The sequence below is a fragment of the Hetaerina americana genome, unplaced genomic scaffold, assembly GCF_022747635.1.
Source record: "Hetaerina americana unplaced genomic scaffold, ioHetAmer1.1.p SCAF_9, whole genome shotgun sequence".
NCBI classification, from domain to species: Eukaryota; Metazoa; Arthropoda; class Insecta; order Odonata; family Calopterygidae; genus Hetaerina; species Hetaerina americana.
Genome location: NW_027287538.1, coordinates 52,882,383 through 52,898,107, shown reverse-complemented (window position 1 = coordinate 52,898,107; position 15,725 = coordinate 52,882,383). Strand labels below are relative to the sequence as shown.

Here is a 15,725-nt window from a genome sequence, read left to right as displayed (position 1 = left end):
TTAATTGTCCATGCAACTGATTTTGAGGCAACTTTGTCCAAGAATTTCATAGGCCAGGAGAACTAAGTATAAGCATAGAACAGAATGCATCTCCTAATGGCAAGGAAACCATAGGGAACAGAATACATGCTATTTAGGCAACATAACCTATGTTTGGATCAACACTTCATGATCAAAAACATTTCCAAGGCCTCCAACTGAAGTCTCTGTTAATAAAATACAAAGGGCAGAACAACATCAATTTTTTCAATCATCAAAAGGGAAATAGTCTTCCAGGTGATGTCTCAAAAATGTATACTAATATTTAGAAAGTTCAATCTGACAGATATTTCATCCCTTTATAAACTAGCTGGCATTAACTTGAGAATATTTAAAAAATTGTTTCTTGCAGCTTTGTACACGGAAGATAATCACTCAATTCAGCCAAGATTCAAATCATTAACCCAGATTGGCTACCACTTGATTTTACATACTATATATTCCTATTTTCATTTCAAAATTAAATATATTTTGCTTCTAATAAAACAAGTAGAGAGATTCATATTTTTTTTTATTTTAAAAGAGTACATTCATATCACATATAGCTACAGTGCCATACTAAAAATTAAGTATAAAATATAGTTTACAGAACATACTCCATTGCAAAAATGCAAAATGAAATTTCCATGATTGTACCAGCATGAAAAAATTGGCAATCCCATATTTCTTCTCATGTCACTTACTCTCAAGTATTATGGTAAAAATGCACTCCAGAGAAGTAAAAATATAAATATATATTGTAAAATAATGACTCTATTTTATGGCATTAGGGAGGTTAGTACAAGGTAAGTGAGGCATTAAATATGTCCTGAATATTGAATAAAAACTATGTAAAACTATGAACGCCTTCAAAGGTTTTAACAGCATCATAATTCATCAATTAGTACAATGTTCCAATACGGTGAACATAATATATAAATAAGTAAATGAGGATGGATAACTTCCATTCAGTAGTATGGCACACTTTAGAAAATCTACACATGTTCACACTGCAGTGGTGTGCAACTTCATAGTTTTCAACGGATCTCCTCTTTCTCTTGGATGAGACCTGATAGTGTACATACTATTCCTTTTATTTTACATAAATAATAAAATTTAAAGGTACAAATACTTTTACAACTTTTCTACCATGACCACCATTCCAAATATTATCACAAAATGTTTTCAGCCCCTGGAAAAAAAAGCCTTCCAAAAGTTTCAACTTTCAAGTTTTCTTTGTGTTCTAAGGTAGATATACATACCTGCAATATGCCAATATACCAACCAGCATTAATGCATATGAAAAAATAAATTAAATAAATTAAGTAAAATTTTTTCTTCATGCAGCAGCAATCTTAATATGTATTTAAAATGACTAGAAAAAACTTAGAAATTATGACCACATAACTGAATACTGTCTCTCCAAAATTATTTAACCTTTGCTGAGTCATTTAGCAATAAATGCTTAATCTCTCACTCATGGATGAACGTAAAGCATGATCATATACGACAAATAGAATATGTAAGAATGCTTTAGCTGGTGTGATATAACAGTATCTCATTTAAAATGTCAGTTAGGCATTTGAGGCTAACCACTTGAGACATCATCCACATAAGCCCTTATGCCATTTTCTTTGCTTACTTCTGTTGCAATTGACTGCTTATAGGTAGTCAATTAGAATATGATCAGAAGCAAAGGAACAGATAGGTAAGGAATAGGATTTAAGCACATAAATCTGATTAGTCAGTTGATCACTAAGAATTTCTGCATCAAGTCCTGAAAGGTATGACAATCAGAGGAGAGTAAATGATTCCTCCTTACAAGATAAAATTTTCAGAACAGGATATTTTACATTATCGAAAGATAAAACATCTTATATAGAAGGTATAGGGAAACGAAAACGATACCATGAAGGCCCAACCTATCACATGCCTGGGTCTATATTATACCAATATATGTTATTCTTGAGTGCAATATTAAACATTCTAATGGTGTCAGTCTTATGCCTATTACAAAGTTGGTCCAATATTGGAGTTAATTATATCCTGGTGTCAATCAAAAGCTGTGTCATTCCTGTGCTGACATTGGCCTGAGTCAATATCAGCTGAGAATTGACAAATCCAAATCCTATTTGGCCCTGCACTGTTCCAGTGTTCTCAATTATACAAAGGAAAAAAATGAACTAGTAAACAATAACAACATAAAATGTTCTATGACAGGGAAACACCATTGTCATACACAATATCTAGAAGTATAAATATCTAAATTCAGGACAAAATCATCCTCGGATATTATACAGGAAAAGATTCATGATAGTAATTAAACCAATTTGTAGTATTTTCTGTTTTATAATACTTTCGAAACTTCAGTATCAGTGCACGAACTTCGTGTTATTAATACTGTAAAATATTAAATATCTTGGATCTTACTTTCTATGGCAGACCACATTTTACATGCATAATAAACATAATAACAATTCAAAACAGATGGCATTATGCAGACCGAAGCATTACACATACCAGCCACAATTTCACACAAACATTTCCATTAGAATATATTTCACTCCACTACCTCAGAGGCTCCAGTTGAATCTTGTCCTTAGATATAAATCGGCCGGCCTCGATGGCGGCGGGGTAACGTCCTCGCCTACCAACCCAAAGGTCGCGGGTTCGATTCCCGCCTAGGTGGATTTCCCTCCATCTAGGGCTTGGTTGTATGTGATTGTCCTCAATATAATGTCTATAATGTAGGGTTAGGTGGAAGAAGGGACTATTAGTCTCAACCTCGCCCAATTAAGTCGATAAATAAATAAATAAATCCTAAACACAGCAATCAACCAGAAGGTCACTTTGGCAGGTGATGCCAGAGTTCACCAAATACCAAGCCCAATGGCAGGTGAAATTCACGCATCAGAGTAGGGGGACCAGTACCTTTTCTTGTGCTGGCTATGGTTTCCCAGGAATGAGGTACCCCAAAAATTCAACAGACAGCTTGGGTGGGTCTGAGGTTACCCAGAGGCATGCCTGGGAATTGAACTAAGGCGCTCTCATCAGTAGTCCAATGCTTTACTACTGGACGAACACATCCCCCATGGATATATTCATGATGAATATTAAGATTTTACTGACATGATAACCAGGACAACTTCACATTTTAAAATATTCATCTTCCGTTACAACATTTTTTCAATGTGGTTTTCTTGGAATCACTTTCCCTTCTCATCACTAAATCTTGAAAATTGGATGTGCATTCTATCAAAAACTAAAATCATTGTAGTTCATGGCTTTTGGTCCACATGACAACACTAAACTTTTTCGCGTGTCTTATACACAACAATTTCTCACAATCGATGGCATTTTTTTCTTACATAGGAATGAAATGGGACTCAACAAAAACTTAATAACCCATTCACAAAATGGTGAAACTAAAATTCACTCCATCCATACAGAAGCACTCAGTTCAATATTATTAGCATTAACTTTTTCCAGTTTAAGATATCCATGAGATACATGAAATTATGAATTTGTGACAATTAATAGGCACCAGATGGCTAATGAAATGAGGATAATTCAACAAGTAATTTCATTCAAATGTGCATGCTAAGATCAAAGAGGTAATCACTTTCCAGTTTGTACTCTTTTACCAAATTTACAGGGAAATAAGTGATCCACTAAATCTGACACATTCTTCGATAAATATTAATTACAATCAATACTTTTGCTTCCCCCTATAAACTGCTTCCTATATATTTTTCCATATATCATACGGAACAATTACGTTCAACTCAGGACAGAAGATACTAGAGAATTCTAGATACATGAAAATTGCTACTATAATGATATCACTCACCATCATAGAATGGATTTAGGATGAATGAATTTAGAATGGATTCTCAAATGAAGTTTGTGTCATTAATGCTGCCACAACATGTAAAATATACGTGAATATGTATAGTTAAAAGTTTATGTATGAATGCCATGTAAGTGGTAATGCCATTCATAAGTAAGGAGTTAAATCACATGACCATGACTACATGACCCCAGCTTTTTATCATGACCAATTAATTCTCTTAGCACTAACTCAACTCATGTCAGATAATCCTCAAAAAGCTTCAAAGACTCTACTTTACTTCTGATTGTGGGGAGAATACTGAATCCAATTTCAAACTCAGGGGCTTAAGTATTCCTAATAAAGATCAGCATTACGGCAATGAATTATATCAAATTGAATTATTTCAATTATGCTGCAAAAACAGGTTTCTGGAGGACAAAAATAATATTCCAATACTCTCCATCCATAGTCCATAAATTTAAAGCCTCAAAAGCTGGCAAATGACACAAACGGACCTTCAGCAACCTTGATATAGGGATAAGGACAGATGTTTGCTTTTTTCCAAGTAAATTTGACTGAGTGATTGCTATAAGACAATTCCCATGATCAACGCATATGCATACATGCTCTCACAAGCTAAATTTGAAAATGTTCTTATTACAATGTCTAAGATGCCACTCATTTTCAACCTTTTTGCTTACATGATCTCATCCCTCCTAGTTTCCACATGCATTCCTATCTATGTGAGAGAACCTCCCATTCTTCCATACGTTTATCTACACATGTTCCCATATATTTCACCTATGATGAAGATTAAACGTTTGCCAATACAGGTACAAAAAATTATTCATTTCACCCACAGGCCATATATCAAGAGCAGAAAACTGACCACAGTACACTGTCTTTTTAACCCTTGACCTTGTTCTCATCTGCCTCTGGAAGCTAACCTATCTGCTTCCACATCCCTTTTAAAATTCATAATTGTGACCATTTCCTTCCTCAACAATTAAATCCACTTTCAACATCATGATATAGGTAACATTTAAAGGTAGACCACACTTCGAGTTTGTGATGAGAGGGTGTGTGTAGTTGACCAGTTGTTATTTTTTTAAAGAAAATTGTTATTTATGCAATGTCTAGATGATTGTGAAAATACATGAATTCACAAAAGGACCCATGTAATTGCCTTACAGTGATAATTTGTATAGACTACAGATCTAGCCATCATAAAAGTCTGAACAGTTCAAATAATATTTGAATAGCAAGAAACTATCAACAAGCATGATAAGAACTAAAAACAACAAATTTATGCCTAAAGCTCTCCAGTGGAGCCCAACTCCAAGAGTTTTCTTGCGAGCTGATTCTGTCAAAGTCAGAAATCTTTACGAAAGTGGGGAGGGAATTAAAAGTTGCTGTTAATTAAATCTGGAATGGTTTTGAGGTAGACAATGTGCTTTGTAGCCACAGAACCATGAGATGGACAAGAAATTCATTTAAGACATGTTTCTACAAATCCAAAAAATACGAAACATGTCACTTTGGCTGGTCTAATTGAAGAATATTGGTTGTGTTAACTCTAGCTAATGGGAATAAAATGATATTACATATCATAAGCCATACCATTATTATTTTTACTATTGTTAGCATTTGTAAACTAAGTGCATTAAAATGTGGTGTAGTAACTGACTAAAAATATAGGTATGTAAAAATATCTCATTTAAAAAACCTACAGGCATGTAACCACATTTGACACGTCATAATTTTATGAAGTATTTTTACAGAAAAAAATCTACAATATGCATAAAAACTACAGCATGCAAAATGGCAAAATGGTTAAAAAGTGATTAATGGACTCATGAACTCATAGGATTTTCATATTGCCAGGGGCAGTTACTCGCATTAACAACCAACTACTTCAATTCTACTCAGATTGATGAAAATCTTAATTTAATCTTAAAACTGGATCACCTAATGCAAAAATGGTTAGCATTGTATACATAAGATTCATTCTGTATTGCCTTGATCATGATCTGTATGTAGTCTTGGCATGCAACTTAAATGTGCAAGCCAGTTCAATTCTCAATTAACATTCCCATTTAACAGTTAATTAGTGACGGTTAGCTCCAGATGAATACATGGAATAGCCACTAATTTAAATCAGAAACTATTTAGGCAATATGAATGAGGCAGCCATTATTTTTTAATAAATACAGAGAAAAAATACCATTCATTCATTTAAATATTATTCAGAGAAATGAGATCTTTGCAGCATAAGTGCTCGGTAGCTAAAACTGTGCACTCCAAATGGACCAACTAAACTGCAAGTGGCCTTTCACCCTCACCCTCGCCATTTGAGAAGCTCCAGCAGTTAGTACAACCAACCAATGGAGTTGATGCCCAACCCTTAAATGCGGAGAGGGATTACCACCTAAATAAGTACCTTTCGTGAGGCACCATGTCTTTGGGGTTAAACTCCCCTGAACCCTGGGGAAGCTTATACCCTGCCCTGACTAGAGGGATGTGCGATACTAATCAGACAGAAGCCCTTTTCACATTGGAGCCTGCACCCAGAAGGGCAAGACCAGCTCCTGGGCGTTGAGATCTAGGATTCCTGTGACTACGGATTGGCATCGGTCGACTTCGTGAGCCAGGGCAAATACTGAGAAGGCGTCGACAGCCTGATGCCTGGGGAGAGGGGGTGGATGCATGTGAGGAGTTCATGTGTGCTTGGTGGCGGTGGGCAAGGCAGGTGCAGGAGCAAACAGACACTTGATCGGCAGTGTCCGTTGCATTTAACGACACCATGTGGCCAGCCAGCAGCTTCCCATTGACAGCCATCACTTCTCCATCCAAAGTTACAACATGGTGAGATGCTGACTGCAACTCATTATCCTCACGCCTTACATCCTCCGCATTCCTTCAGAGGGAATAATGAAGAGAGTATGTAAGCTTCTTTTGATCCTTTTCTTTCCAATTATTACTCCAAGAAAATCAACACATTACCAGATGCAATGAAGATGCATCTTATATCATTACTATAATAAGTAGTTCTCAAGGGGCTCTAGCTTGGTTTGCATGACGATGCAATGTATTGACCATGACTTTTAATTTACGTGCAAAAATGAATTGAGATGCTGGAAGCTAAACAATGTTACATGAAATCTGTTCATAATTTAGTGCAATGCACAGTTAAACTGAAATATTCCTCACTGAAGTAAAAAAAACATGATATATCTTCCCACCAATTCTATAAGGTATGACTAGTTTTGATGCATTGGCATTATGTTCCCGAGGTGGTGGAAAGAAACATCGTATTTTTTTACTTCAGTGATAATGGTTTCCACAAAGTTAAGCCTGAAAACAATGAATATTGCAAAATTCCTTTTCATGTAGACCCTTCACAACAAACATTGATGTGATAATAGTTGAGGGCAGGCATATTAAGCATACTTGCATTTGTATAATTAATACCAATGTTCCTCACAAGACAAGAGGTAGGTGTAAATTGTCCCCAAAAAGCCACCAAAATAGTTGCATTATCACCATTAAATGAAATGGGAATGTGAATTCATTGATTCAATATGATCCCAATTTATAACATTGTATATAAATACGTAAATCATAATGACATCTACTTGCATTATGGTGAGGATGTACTGACAGTAGACTAATATACACTACATCATGATGAGGGAAAGTCTGAACATGAGATTTAAAGATCACACAGCATTGTGAATTCATTTACAAAAATACATTGTATAGTAGTACAAGATCCAAGTCTGGTAGCCTGAGATCATCTGAGAGGCTGGCCTCTCCTAATATCAACACTTGTTTATACAAACTTACAGATACAAATTAGCATTACACTACAATGTAAAGCATCAAAACATAATCTATTTTAATGCAACCAGATCCTGGTCAAGGCAAATGATTTTCACACTCTGAAATTGTAGCACATGAAATGCATATTAACGGATGACTCCGTCAAAAGTTACTGTTGTGGCAGTTGCTTGGAATAGTCAATTTTATCTTGGAATGCTACTATATCTTTAAATTTTTAATATTGCTCACAATGGGTTTAACTTGAAAGGAAAAGTAATTTACCATTAATCATAAACTTTTGAAGTGACTTAATATACCGCTTATGCAGTTTTTGAATTAAGCTGTTAATGAAGAATATTGCAGATCAATATTTATCCCTCAGAGCCGTAAACAACTTCAAGAGTGAGATACCTTTCACGGCTTATTCACCTCTCACATATGCACTTCTTTCCATCAATTATTTTACCATTGGCACTAACAATACCAAACACTGACTTTGGAGCCAACCAATACAAGAGCCAATGGTCAAAGAGATGTAGGGTTGCGAGGAGTAGATGAAACAATGAAATAAGCAGAGACAACTACATCTCCCATGAGATACTACAATGAAAGGAAAAACTAGGACCAAAATATGCTCCTTGCGCAACTCTTAAAATATGGTCCTCCTTCCTAAAATTTAGAAACTTTATTCCAAGCCTCCAGTTTTTGAAAGCATATTATGGGAAAAGAAGGGGAAATATATGTTAGAAAGATACACGGCATCGACACTTGGTGGAATTAATGCCATATCACAGAGGACTGCAAAGTTGAGTCTTCCAATACTTGAAATTCACCTTAATGACAGGAGATTGCCAAACGTTTTCAGATCTTGCTATGTTTCCTCATTTTTCTCATTTGATGCTGCTGATAGTCACTCAATAGCTCACACATTTGAAGATTATATAGCCAGATCTACTTAGTTACCAATGCAAAATTCTCAAATGTGCACCTACTTTAGCTCAGGAGTTGTTGTTAAGTTTCCAAAATTAATATTTTTCTCTGTTTCCATAAAATGCCCATTTAAGGTTAAATATTCTTTTTATCCTCACAGAGTTGAACTGGACAGGCATGTGAGTTTCTCAATCTAATTGTATGACTTGATTTTATATGGATTATTGTGAGCACTCACCACTCTCTGTACCCCTCAGCTTTACCCAGTGCACATGAATGCAATTTGGATTATATTTCCTCAGTATAGTGTACCAAACATGAATGTATATAATTTCTGCACAGCACACTAAGGGAGATTAAATGCCCTATATACCTTTGTACTTCATCAACACTGTACCTTTCTGTGCATCACAACTCATTCATATAACTTGCAATTAGGATATACCTGCACAACAATTTTCATGCACAATGAATAGATATAAAAAGCATATTGGCATATTTTGTTATCAGACCACCCTCAATGTAATGAACTTTTTGTGAAATAAAAATGGGTGAATAAAATATGCATTTGAATCATTTGCCAACAATTAAGATGTATGATTTAGAATGGACGCGTTTTCCTTTGAATCAAAAATTTGTTGATCGCAAGTACTATTTCAAATTAACCATTTCACATCATTAACAAAATATGTATGCGTAAAGAAATATCATGGACTGGATCTTTTTCTAATTTTCAATATTTCAAGATGTTCTCATTCTGAAATATTTTCACCTTCTCCTTTACTTTACTTAATCTATAAATGAACCTTAACATACATGATATGCAAACATGGAACTACTTCTTTCCAAAACTCACATTGTCATGAAGCGAAGAACCAAAAGATTGATGCTAGCTGCAACAACAGCCAGTCCGAATAGAATGAACACTAAACTCAAGGCCACATACCCAGGTTTATTGCTTAGTGCCTGGTCATTCTAAAAATAAAGAAAACAAATATTCTAACACATTTTTCCAGGAAATCACACAAAAAAATTTCAATTGATAAACCAATCTAGAGAAACACATAGCTTTCGACACAGTACATCCACTCTATTTATTTGAAAGTGGTGGCTGACTCAAACAATCATCATGAACTTCTAACTGCTGTCTTAATCCAAACCAATTCCAGTGAATGTCAGAAAAATGAACTACTGAACAGTTTCATTGAATTTAATCTTAAGGTTTCCGCAACATCTATCTGATGAAGGTTTCATGCTGCTTCTGGGAATTACCATCTAGTAGATTGGCTTGTTAATAAGCCAACCTATGCGACGGTTCCTGTAAGCAGCAACGAACCTTCATCAGTTTCATTGAATGTTTGTGGAAGAAAAGTAAAGTCACCAGATTAAGATTCTCATCAAAGATTAACGAAGAACCTGGACATTTGACAATTTCAATCATGCAATGATTCATTTTGAAGTGGAATCATCTGACACCTTTGAGCCAACAGGAAAAATAATTTTCAGGGTAAGAACATACTCACTAGTTAAAACCTTTCTAAACTAATCATCATATGTCATCTGCCGTGGTTGGCAGATCCATGTAAAGAATATGGACCATGGAATAAAGTAAAAACCATCCAAATTCAGGCAAGAAATTATTATTGTTGACAATACTGTTAATAATGTGAAATAATACTGTTAAGCAATTAAATTCACTTAAACTTTATCAAACCACAAAATGTATTTCAAGCAACCTGAGAGAAAGCAAAACTATTTGGGAATTCAAAACAGGAAAAAGTATTTAACAACTAAAGCAAAATAACTTGATTCATCTATTCTTTTGATATTCTACCGGTTAAGCTAGGTTTTGGATGTGCACAGCCTATGCAAACCTTCTAACCAAAAACACAACCAGAATCGGGTACTATGGTGAATCCCTTTTCAATTCCACATCCTTCTTTTCTCCCTTCATTCCATCCAACTCAACACCAATAAGTGAAGACAAAATAAAAGGATGTGTAAACAGAATAAACCACATCAACCCTCAGACATGATTTGGATTTTTGGCATATCACTATTAGAGGATGCATGCTTTCATTTAGGTCACAGCCATACTGCCATGAAAGTTATAACCTTTTCATGTATTTTTTTAGAAATGATTGCTTTATTAAATTATGTAATTGGGAAGTAGCCAAGATAAAATAATATAGACACAAAAAATAGCAATATGCCATAAACATATGAATTGATATTAAAGTATCATAACATTTTTGAGTGAATTTCACTAACCTGCAGAGCAACATAGTCTCCAAATCCAATTGTTGTGAGAGTTACAAAGCAATAATAGAAACTATCAAAGTAACTCCATCCCTCATAGCGTGAGAAAACAGCAGCACCAGTTGTAATGATGGCAGAAGACAACAAGCCGGTAGCAAGCATCAAATTCATCTCTGTAGCCTCTGTTTGACGAAAACGAAGCCATCGCTTCCCTCGGCGAATGACAAGGGAGGCACACTTATTCAGTCTTTCACCAATACTCTGGAACATAACAAGGCCTAAGGGAATCCCGACCATTGCATAAACAATGCAAAATGCTTTGCCTCCATAAGTAACTGGAGTGGAATGTCCATAACCTGAAAAGGGACAAGACATTTAATCATGATGCATCAATTATAGTAGAAATACTAAATGAATAAAAAGAATACAAAGTATCACAATTCACCAGGGCCAAATTTTTAAAATATTTGGGGGTTTCAAAATCTTCATGCATTAGGGTTACTTCAGAAGTTACTGTGGTGGCATTCTTGGGGGCCATCGACAACTTAACTCAGACATGATCCTAGGGATGGGCCTATTCACTCATTCGTGGGGAAACGATCAGCAAAAAATTGATTTCTGAGAACTTAGGACTCAAGAGATATTTCAATAGTCTCATACGAATGGGTATGATGAAAATGATAAATCTTCATGTCTGGCTTGAAACAATGCAATTGAATGAACACTGTTTTCTTCAAAAAGATGTTTTCCAATTTTCTCTGGGAAACCAGATGATTGCCCATCCCTGACAATTTACAAGGACCTCAAATGACTTCCTCTTCCATATCATATACACATTGAGTTTAACTGACAATGTCACACTATACATGAGCTACTACATGCTAAATAGTAATGTGCATGGTTATAACACAAGAGGTACTAATGAGATACATTACCAAAGCGTAAGAACTAAAGCTTTACAAGGTGGACCCAGGGAAATGGGCATACATTTGTGTAATAAATTACCTCAATCACTGAGAGAAATTGGAATTGTAGGCAGCTTTTAAGTAAAACTTATGGAATACCTGCCGAAGGAAATGTTTTATTTTGTGAGCTAATACTTGAATACTCAGTATTATAACCTATTTGTAAACTAATAATTACTTTGTGTAATTTGATGTAATTTTTGCATATTACTGCATAGTGTGTTTTTTCTACATATTTCTATGTACTGTGTGATTCATCATATATTATGCCCCTTATATCATTTAATAACCTCTTGTTTATTGTATCCTGATCGCCTAATGACAATTAATTATTATTATTACTATATGTTTGGAAACAATACTGAAGATCACTAATTCCCTACATTTAATTAACTATCCACAGCAATTTATGTGCAATCTAAACTGAAAACAATAGTATGTTGGAGCTGCTTTGGGTCAATTTCTTTTCACTTGTTCCAAGGCTATCTGATTTCTGGCCTTGAACAACAGAGCTTTAAAAAAAAGACATTCATTCTTAAAACACATTTTTTTATTTTGAAACCATTAAACTAATGCATACATGAGCATACTTAAGCTGGCAATTAGCTGAACCCACTATAATGTCAGCATGATGGTAGAAAATGAGAATCTACATCTACATAATACACCGCAAGCCGCCACGAGGGCAGGTGGCAGCTTGCGGCGGGTGTTAGGTCACCACCCAAAAATAGAAACAATACCACATGCAATACTACACCCACAGCAGCGCACACACTCATGCAAAAATCCCCTCATCCAACACTCATGCAAACACATATACCTTAAACCTAAAAACAACTGCACCCCAGGATGCAGCACGAAAGTCATCCAACGACGCACAAGCCAGAATATGAAAAGTTAGAAGGCGAAATTCCACCACCACATGAACATGCCACACAAAACGCTCTCCTCCCCAAGGAGAGGGACAAGGGATTGAGGGAGAGACTTAAAAACAGATGGACAGAACACTAATGAGGTAATTTAGAAAGAATAGGTTTTGGCAACAAAACACACTAGGTTAGTGAAAGAGCATGCGATTGAGTAGAAATAAGTATTCCCTAGACGCTGAGGGTGGAAAGTAGAATTTTTGCTACCTATTACCCTGCAGTTGCTATTCCGTATTGTCCGTGGGAAGGAGGCCTAGAGTCTCCTTATTCTGGCATCTATTTCCCAAATTTTATATACATGATCCAAGCGACCAATGTATGTTGGAGTGCGAATAATTTGCGAGACCTCGTTGCTGAAACATGCAGATCTGAATTTATTTAGTAATTTTAATCTTGCATTGAATCGTCTCTCCTAATGATTCCTACCCCAAATCCATAAGCATTTCAGAGACGCATTTTGTTTTATCATAAGAATTTTTAACAAAGTGAGCTGCCCAGCATTGAACCTTCTCAATTTCCCGAATGAGGCCTTTTTCACTCGCATCCCAAATGCTACATGGCATCAATGAGTAAAACCAAAGGCAATGAGGTTCTTATGATATAGGAAGAAATAAACATTAAAGTTGGGGTGTACACGCAAGGGAAGGAAGAGCAGTTCACCTATTGAGGTGTTGAACGTATGTTGCAGGAACTTAGTAGTAGTAGTTTTTAGGGGAGGCGACCGACAGCTAAGGTCATTTGCGCCATAGGGGATGGACAGGAAAGGATGAAGGGTGGAGAGAAACCCGGCGTCGGCATTAGCCTACTCTTTACGAAAGGCGCCAAGGGGTCCGCAGCTTAACGTCCCATCCGACGGACGCCGTACTCACTCAAAGTGCCCTCCACAAAGCACCTCAAGTAGGGATCGAGATACCTCTGAAAAATATTCAACACCGCCGGGATTTGAACCCGCGCCCTCAGGGTGGGAAGCCAGTACGTTAGCCCCCGCACCATCTCGATCCCCCGGGAACTTAGTCATATAGGCAAGAGGATAAATGTAAAATGAAGTAGGTAAGAAGATGGATGGTAAAAGTGGCATGGGCAGAATTTTTAAATGACAAACAGTTATAATGTATTGTGATTTATTATATACTTCAATGTATGCGCTCTTTTTTTAAGCATGTTTCTCCGGTCAAAATGTACCTGTAGTTTGATATTTTCTTTTTATTTTATGACTCCAATACCTAAATGATACGCATGGTCAGGGAACAATAAATATTATTACTATAAGCATCAATGACAGAAGAAACAAGGATGTTCTAGACATGGTGAACAAGGAGAAAAGGTTGTTGGTAGAAACTAAAAAAAATGCAGGAAAAATGGATTAAGGATATACTAAGTAGGATATGGACAGCTAAAGATTGTGGTATGGGGTAGAACGTAGGGTGGATGAGGTAAATACAGGAAAAGAAAAGGTATGATGGAAAGAATGAATGGGGGCAGGGAGTATGTTTATTTGATAAACGGTTCATTGTAAATCAGACTTGAGAATATTTCTCAATGCTGTTTCAATTGAGGATTATAAATGTAGCAGAGCCTAGGTATTGGATCCATCAAAAACCTAACTTTACCATATTACTCTCAATAAGACATGTAATAAGCATAATAACATGGGGTCTGGCCATCCCTCTCCAAAAACTAATGTCTCCACCTGACCCTCATTGACAACAAAGATTTAAAAAACAACGACAATAATTAATTTAAAGTTGCAATATTGTTATGAAAAGGTATAAAAGATTCCCTAACAAGGAATAATCTATCCGTAATCAATAGCAGAGGGTTCCCTATAGGACTCAGTGCACTGGCTGCTGCTTTGGGCCTTCAGGACAGAATATGCTAGGATTTCCACATACATTGATCCTATTTAAAATTAACAAATATGGTGGGACCTAACGTGTTTTTTTGCTCTTTTAAGACCGGAATAAAAAGGAAATAATTAATATGTTTACTAAAAATAAGCAATGAATAACAATGTAGTTTTGAATGATTCATTTCAACTTCCCATAAGACTAAATTCATGTGAATTTTCACATAAATCTATTGCGATAATATGCACATTTGGGCCCACATTTAAAAAATCCCACGTTAGAGAAACACAATCCTAAGGAAAGTAAAAATAAAAAACATTCAGCGGTTTTAGCTCAACTGGTACGTGGGCAATAATTACTGATGATAAATATGAGATTCATAGCTGTAATCACACAACTGAAAAAATCAAATACCACAGTAATTACCAATCATAGCTAGCACAACTGTAGCAAAGTAGAAAGCCCCGGCGAATTTCCATTGCGGTCCAGCTTTGTGTGGTTTGTTCTCAATAATGACTATCTCTATCATTCGATAATCTTCTTGTGAGAAATTATATTTCCGGATGAGTTTCTCCTTTAATTCTGTAAAATGAATTCATGGAATCTCAAAGTCATTTATAAGGATATAATTTGAAATCAATGCACTCTGAATTCAAAAACATGCAGAACTACCTGACAAAAATTCCCATCTTTTTCTTTCAGTATCCGACTCCAACGCGTCGAAAACTGCCGCACCAATTAGCAAGTACGTGAACGTACACACCACCAGAGAAAGAGTCCTTACGTTCTGACGCTTCATTTTTATTAATGCATGCTTCCAAATACCTAATTCAAAAATTCAAATCATTAAATGACAAAATTTTTATTAGGTATTGCATTTGAAACGTCGCAGTAATGTCTCAGCCACAGAACCAACCATTAACCACGAAACAAGATAGAAGTCCATTCAGCTCTTACGCGAAGTCTCTTAAGAAAGTATCGTGAGTTTGAACTGACATCAGTATGCTGCTTGAAAATATTAAAGAGGTATAGAACTTAAAGAGATAAACATGTCGTTCCATGCATAATTTAACTTTTCCGGCATCTTCCTGGGTCACCCCCATAAAATAAGGACCAAACCAAGATT

At 35.8% G+C, this 15,725-nt stretch overlaps 1 protein-coding gene across 2 annotated transcripts; it reads right to left on the bottom strand.

Moving 5' to 3' along the window:
* Positions 1-578: 578 nt before the first annotated feature.
* On the bottom strand, positions 579-15,704 carry LOC139698814 (two pore potassium channel protein sup-9-like). Of its 2 annotated transcripts, none has more exons than XM_071597738.1 (6): positions 15,516-15,704; positions 15,272-15,424; positions 15,026-15,181; positions 10,874-11,217; positions 9,459-9,577; positions 579-2,758 (listed from the first exon to the last, which is right to left on the bottom strand). In XM_071597738.1, the coding sequence occupies exons 2-6, from the start codon at positions 15,396-15,398 to the stop codon at positions 2,587-2,589; spliced, it is 918 nt and encodes a 305-aa protein (XP_071453839.1). In that variant the 5' UTR covers positions 15,399-15,424; positions 15,516-15,704; the 3' UTR covers positions 579-2,586. The 2 variants fall into 2 exon arrangements, with proteins under 2 accessions (XP_071453839.1, XP_071453838.1); XM_071597737.1 differs by having other exon boundaries at positions 2,646-6,767.
* Between the last annotated feature and the right edge of the window lie 21 nt (positions 15,705-15,725).

Bases quoted from the DNA above. Each gene is read 5' to 3' on its own strand.
- LOC139698814 (XM_071597737.1), bottom strand. From the start codon at position 15,398: ATGAAGCGTCAGAACGTAAGGACTCTTTCTCTGGTGGTGTGTACGTTC. The intron at 9,578-10,873 runs GTTAGTGAAATT...CTTTATTTTTAG, and splicing joins GAGACTATGTTGCTCTGCAG to AATGACCAGGCACTAAGCAA. The intron at 6,768-9,458 runs GTGAGTTTTGGA...TTCCCTCTGAAG, and splicing joins GTTCTTCGCTTCATGACAAT to GAATGCGGAGGATGTAAGGC.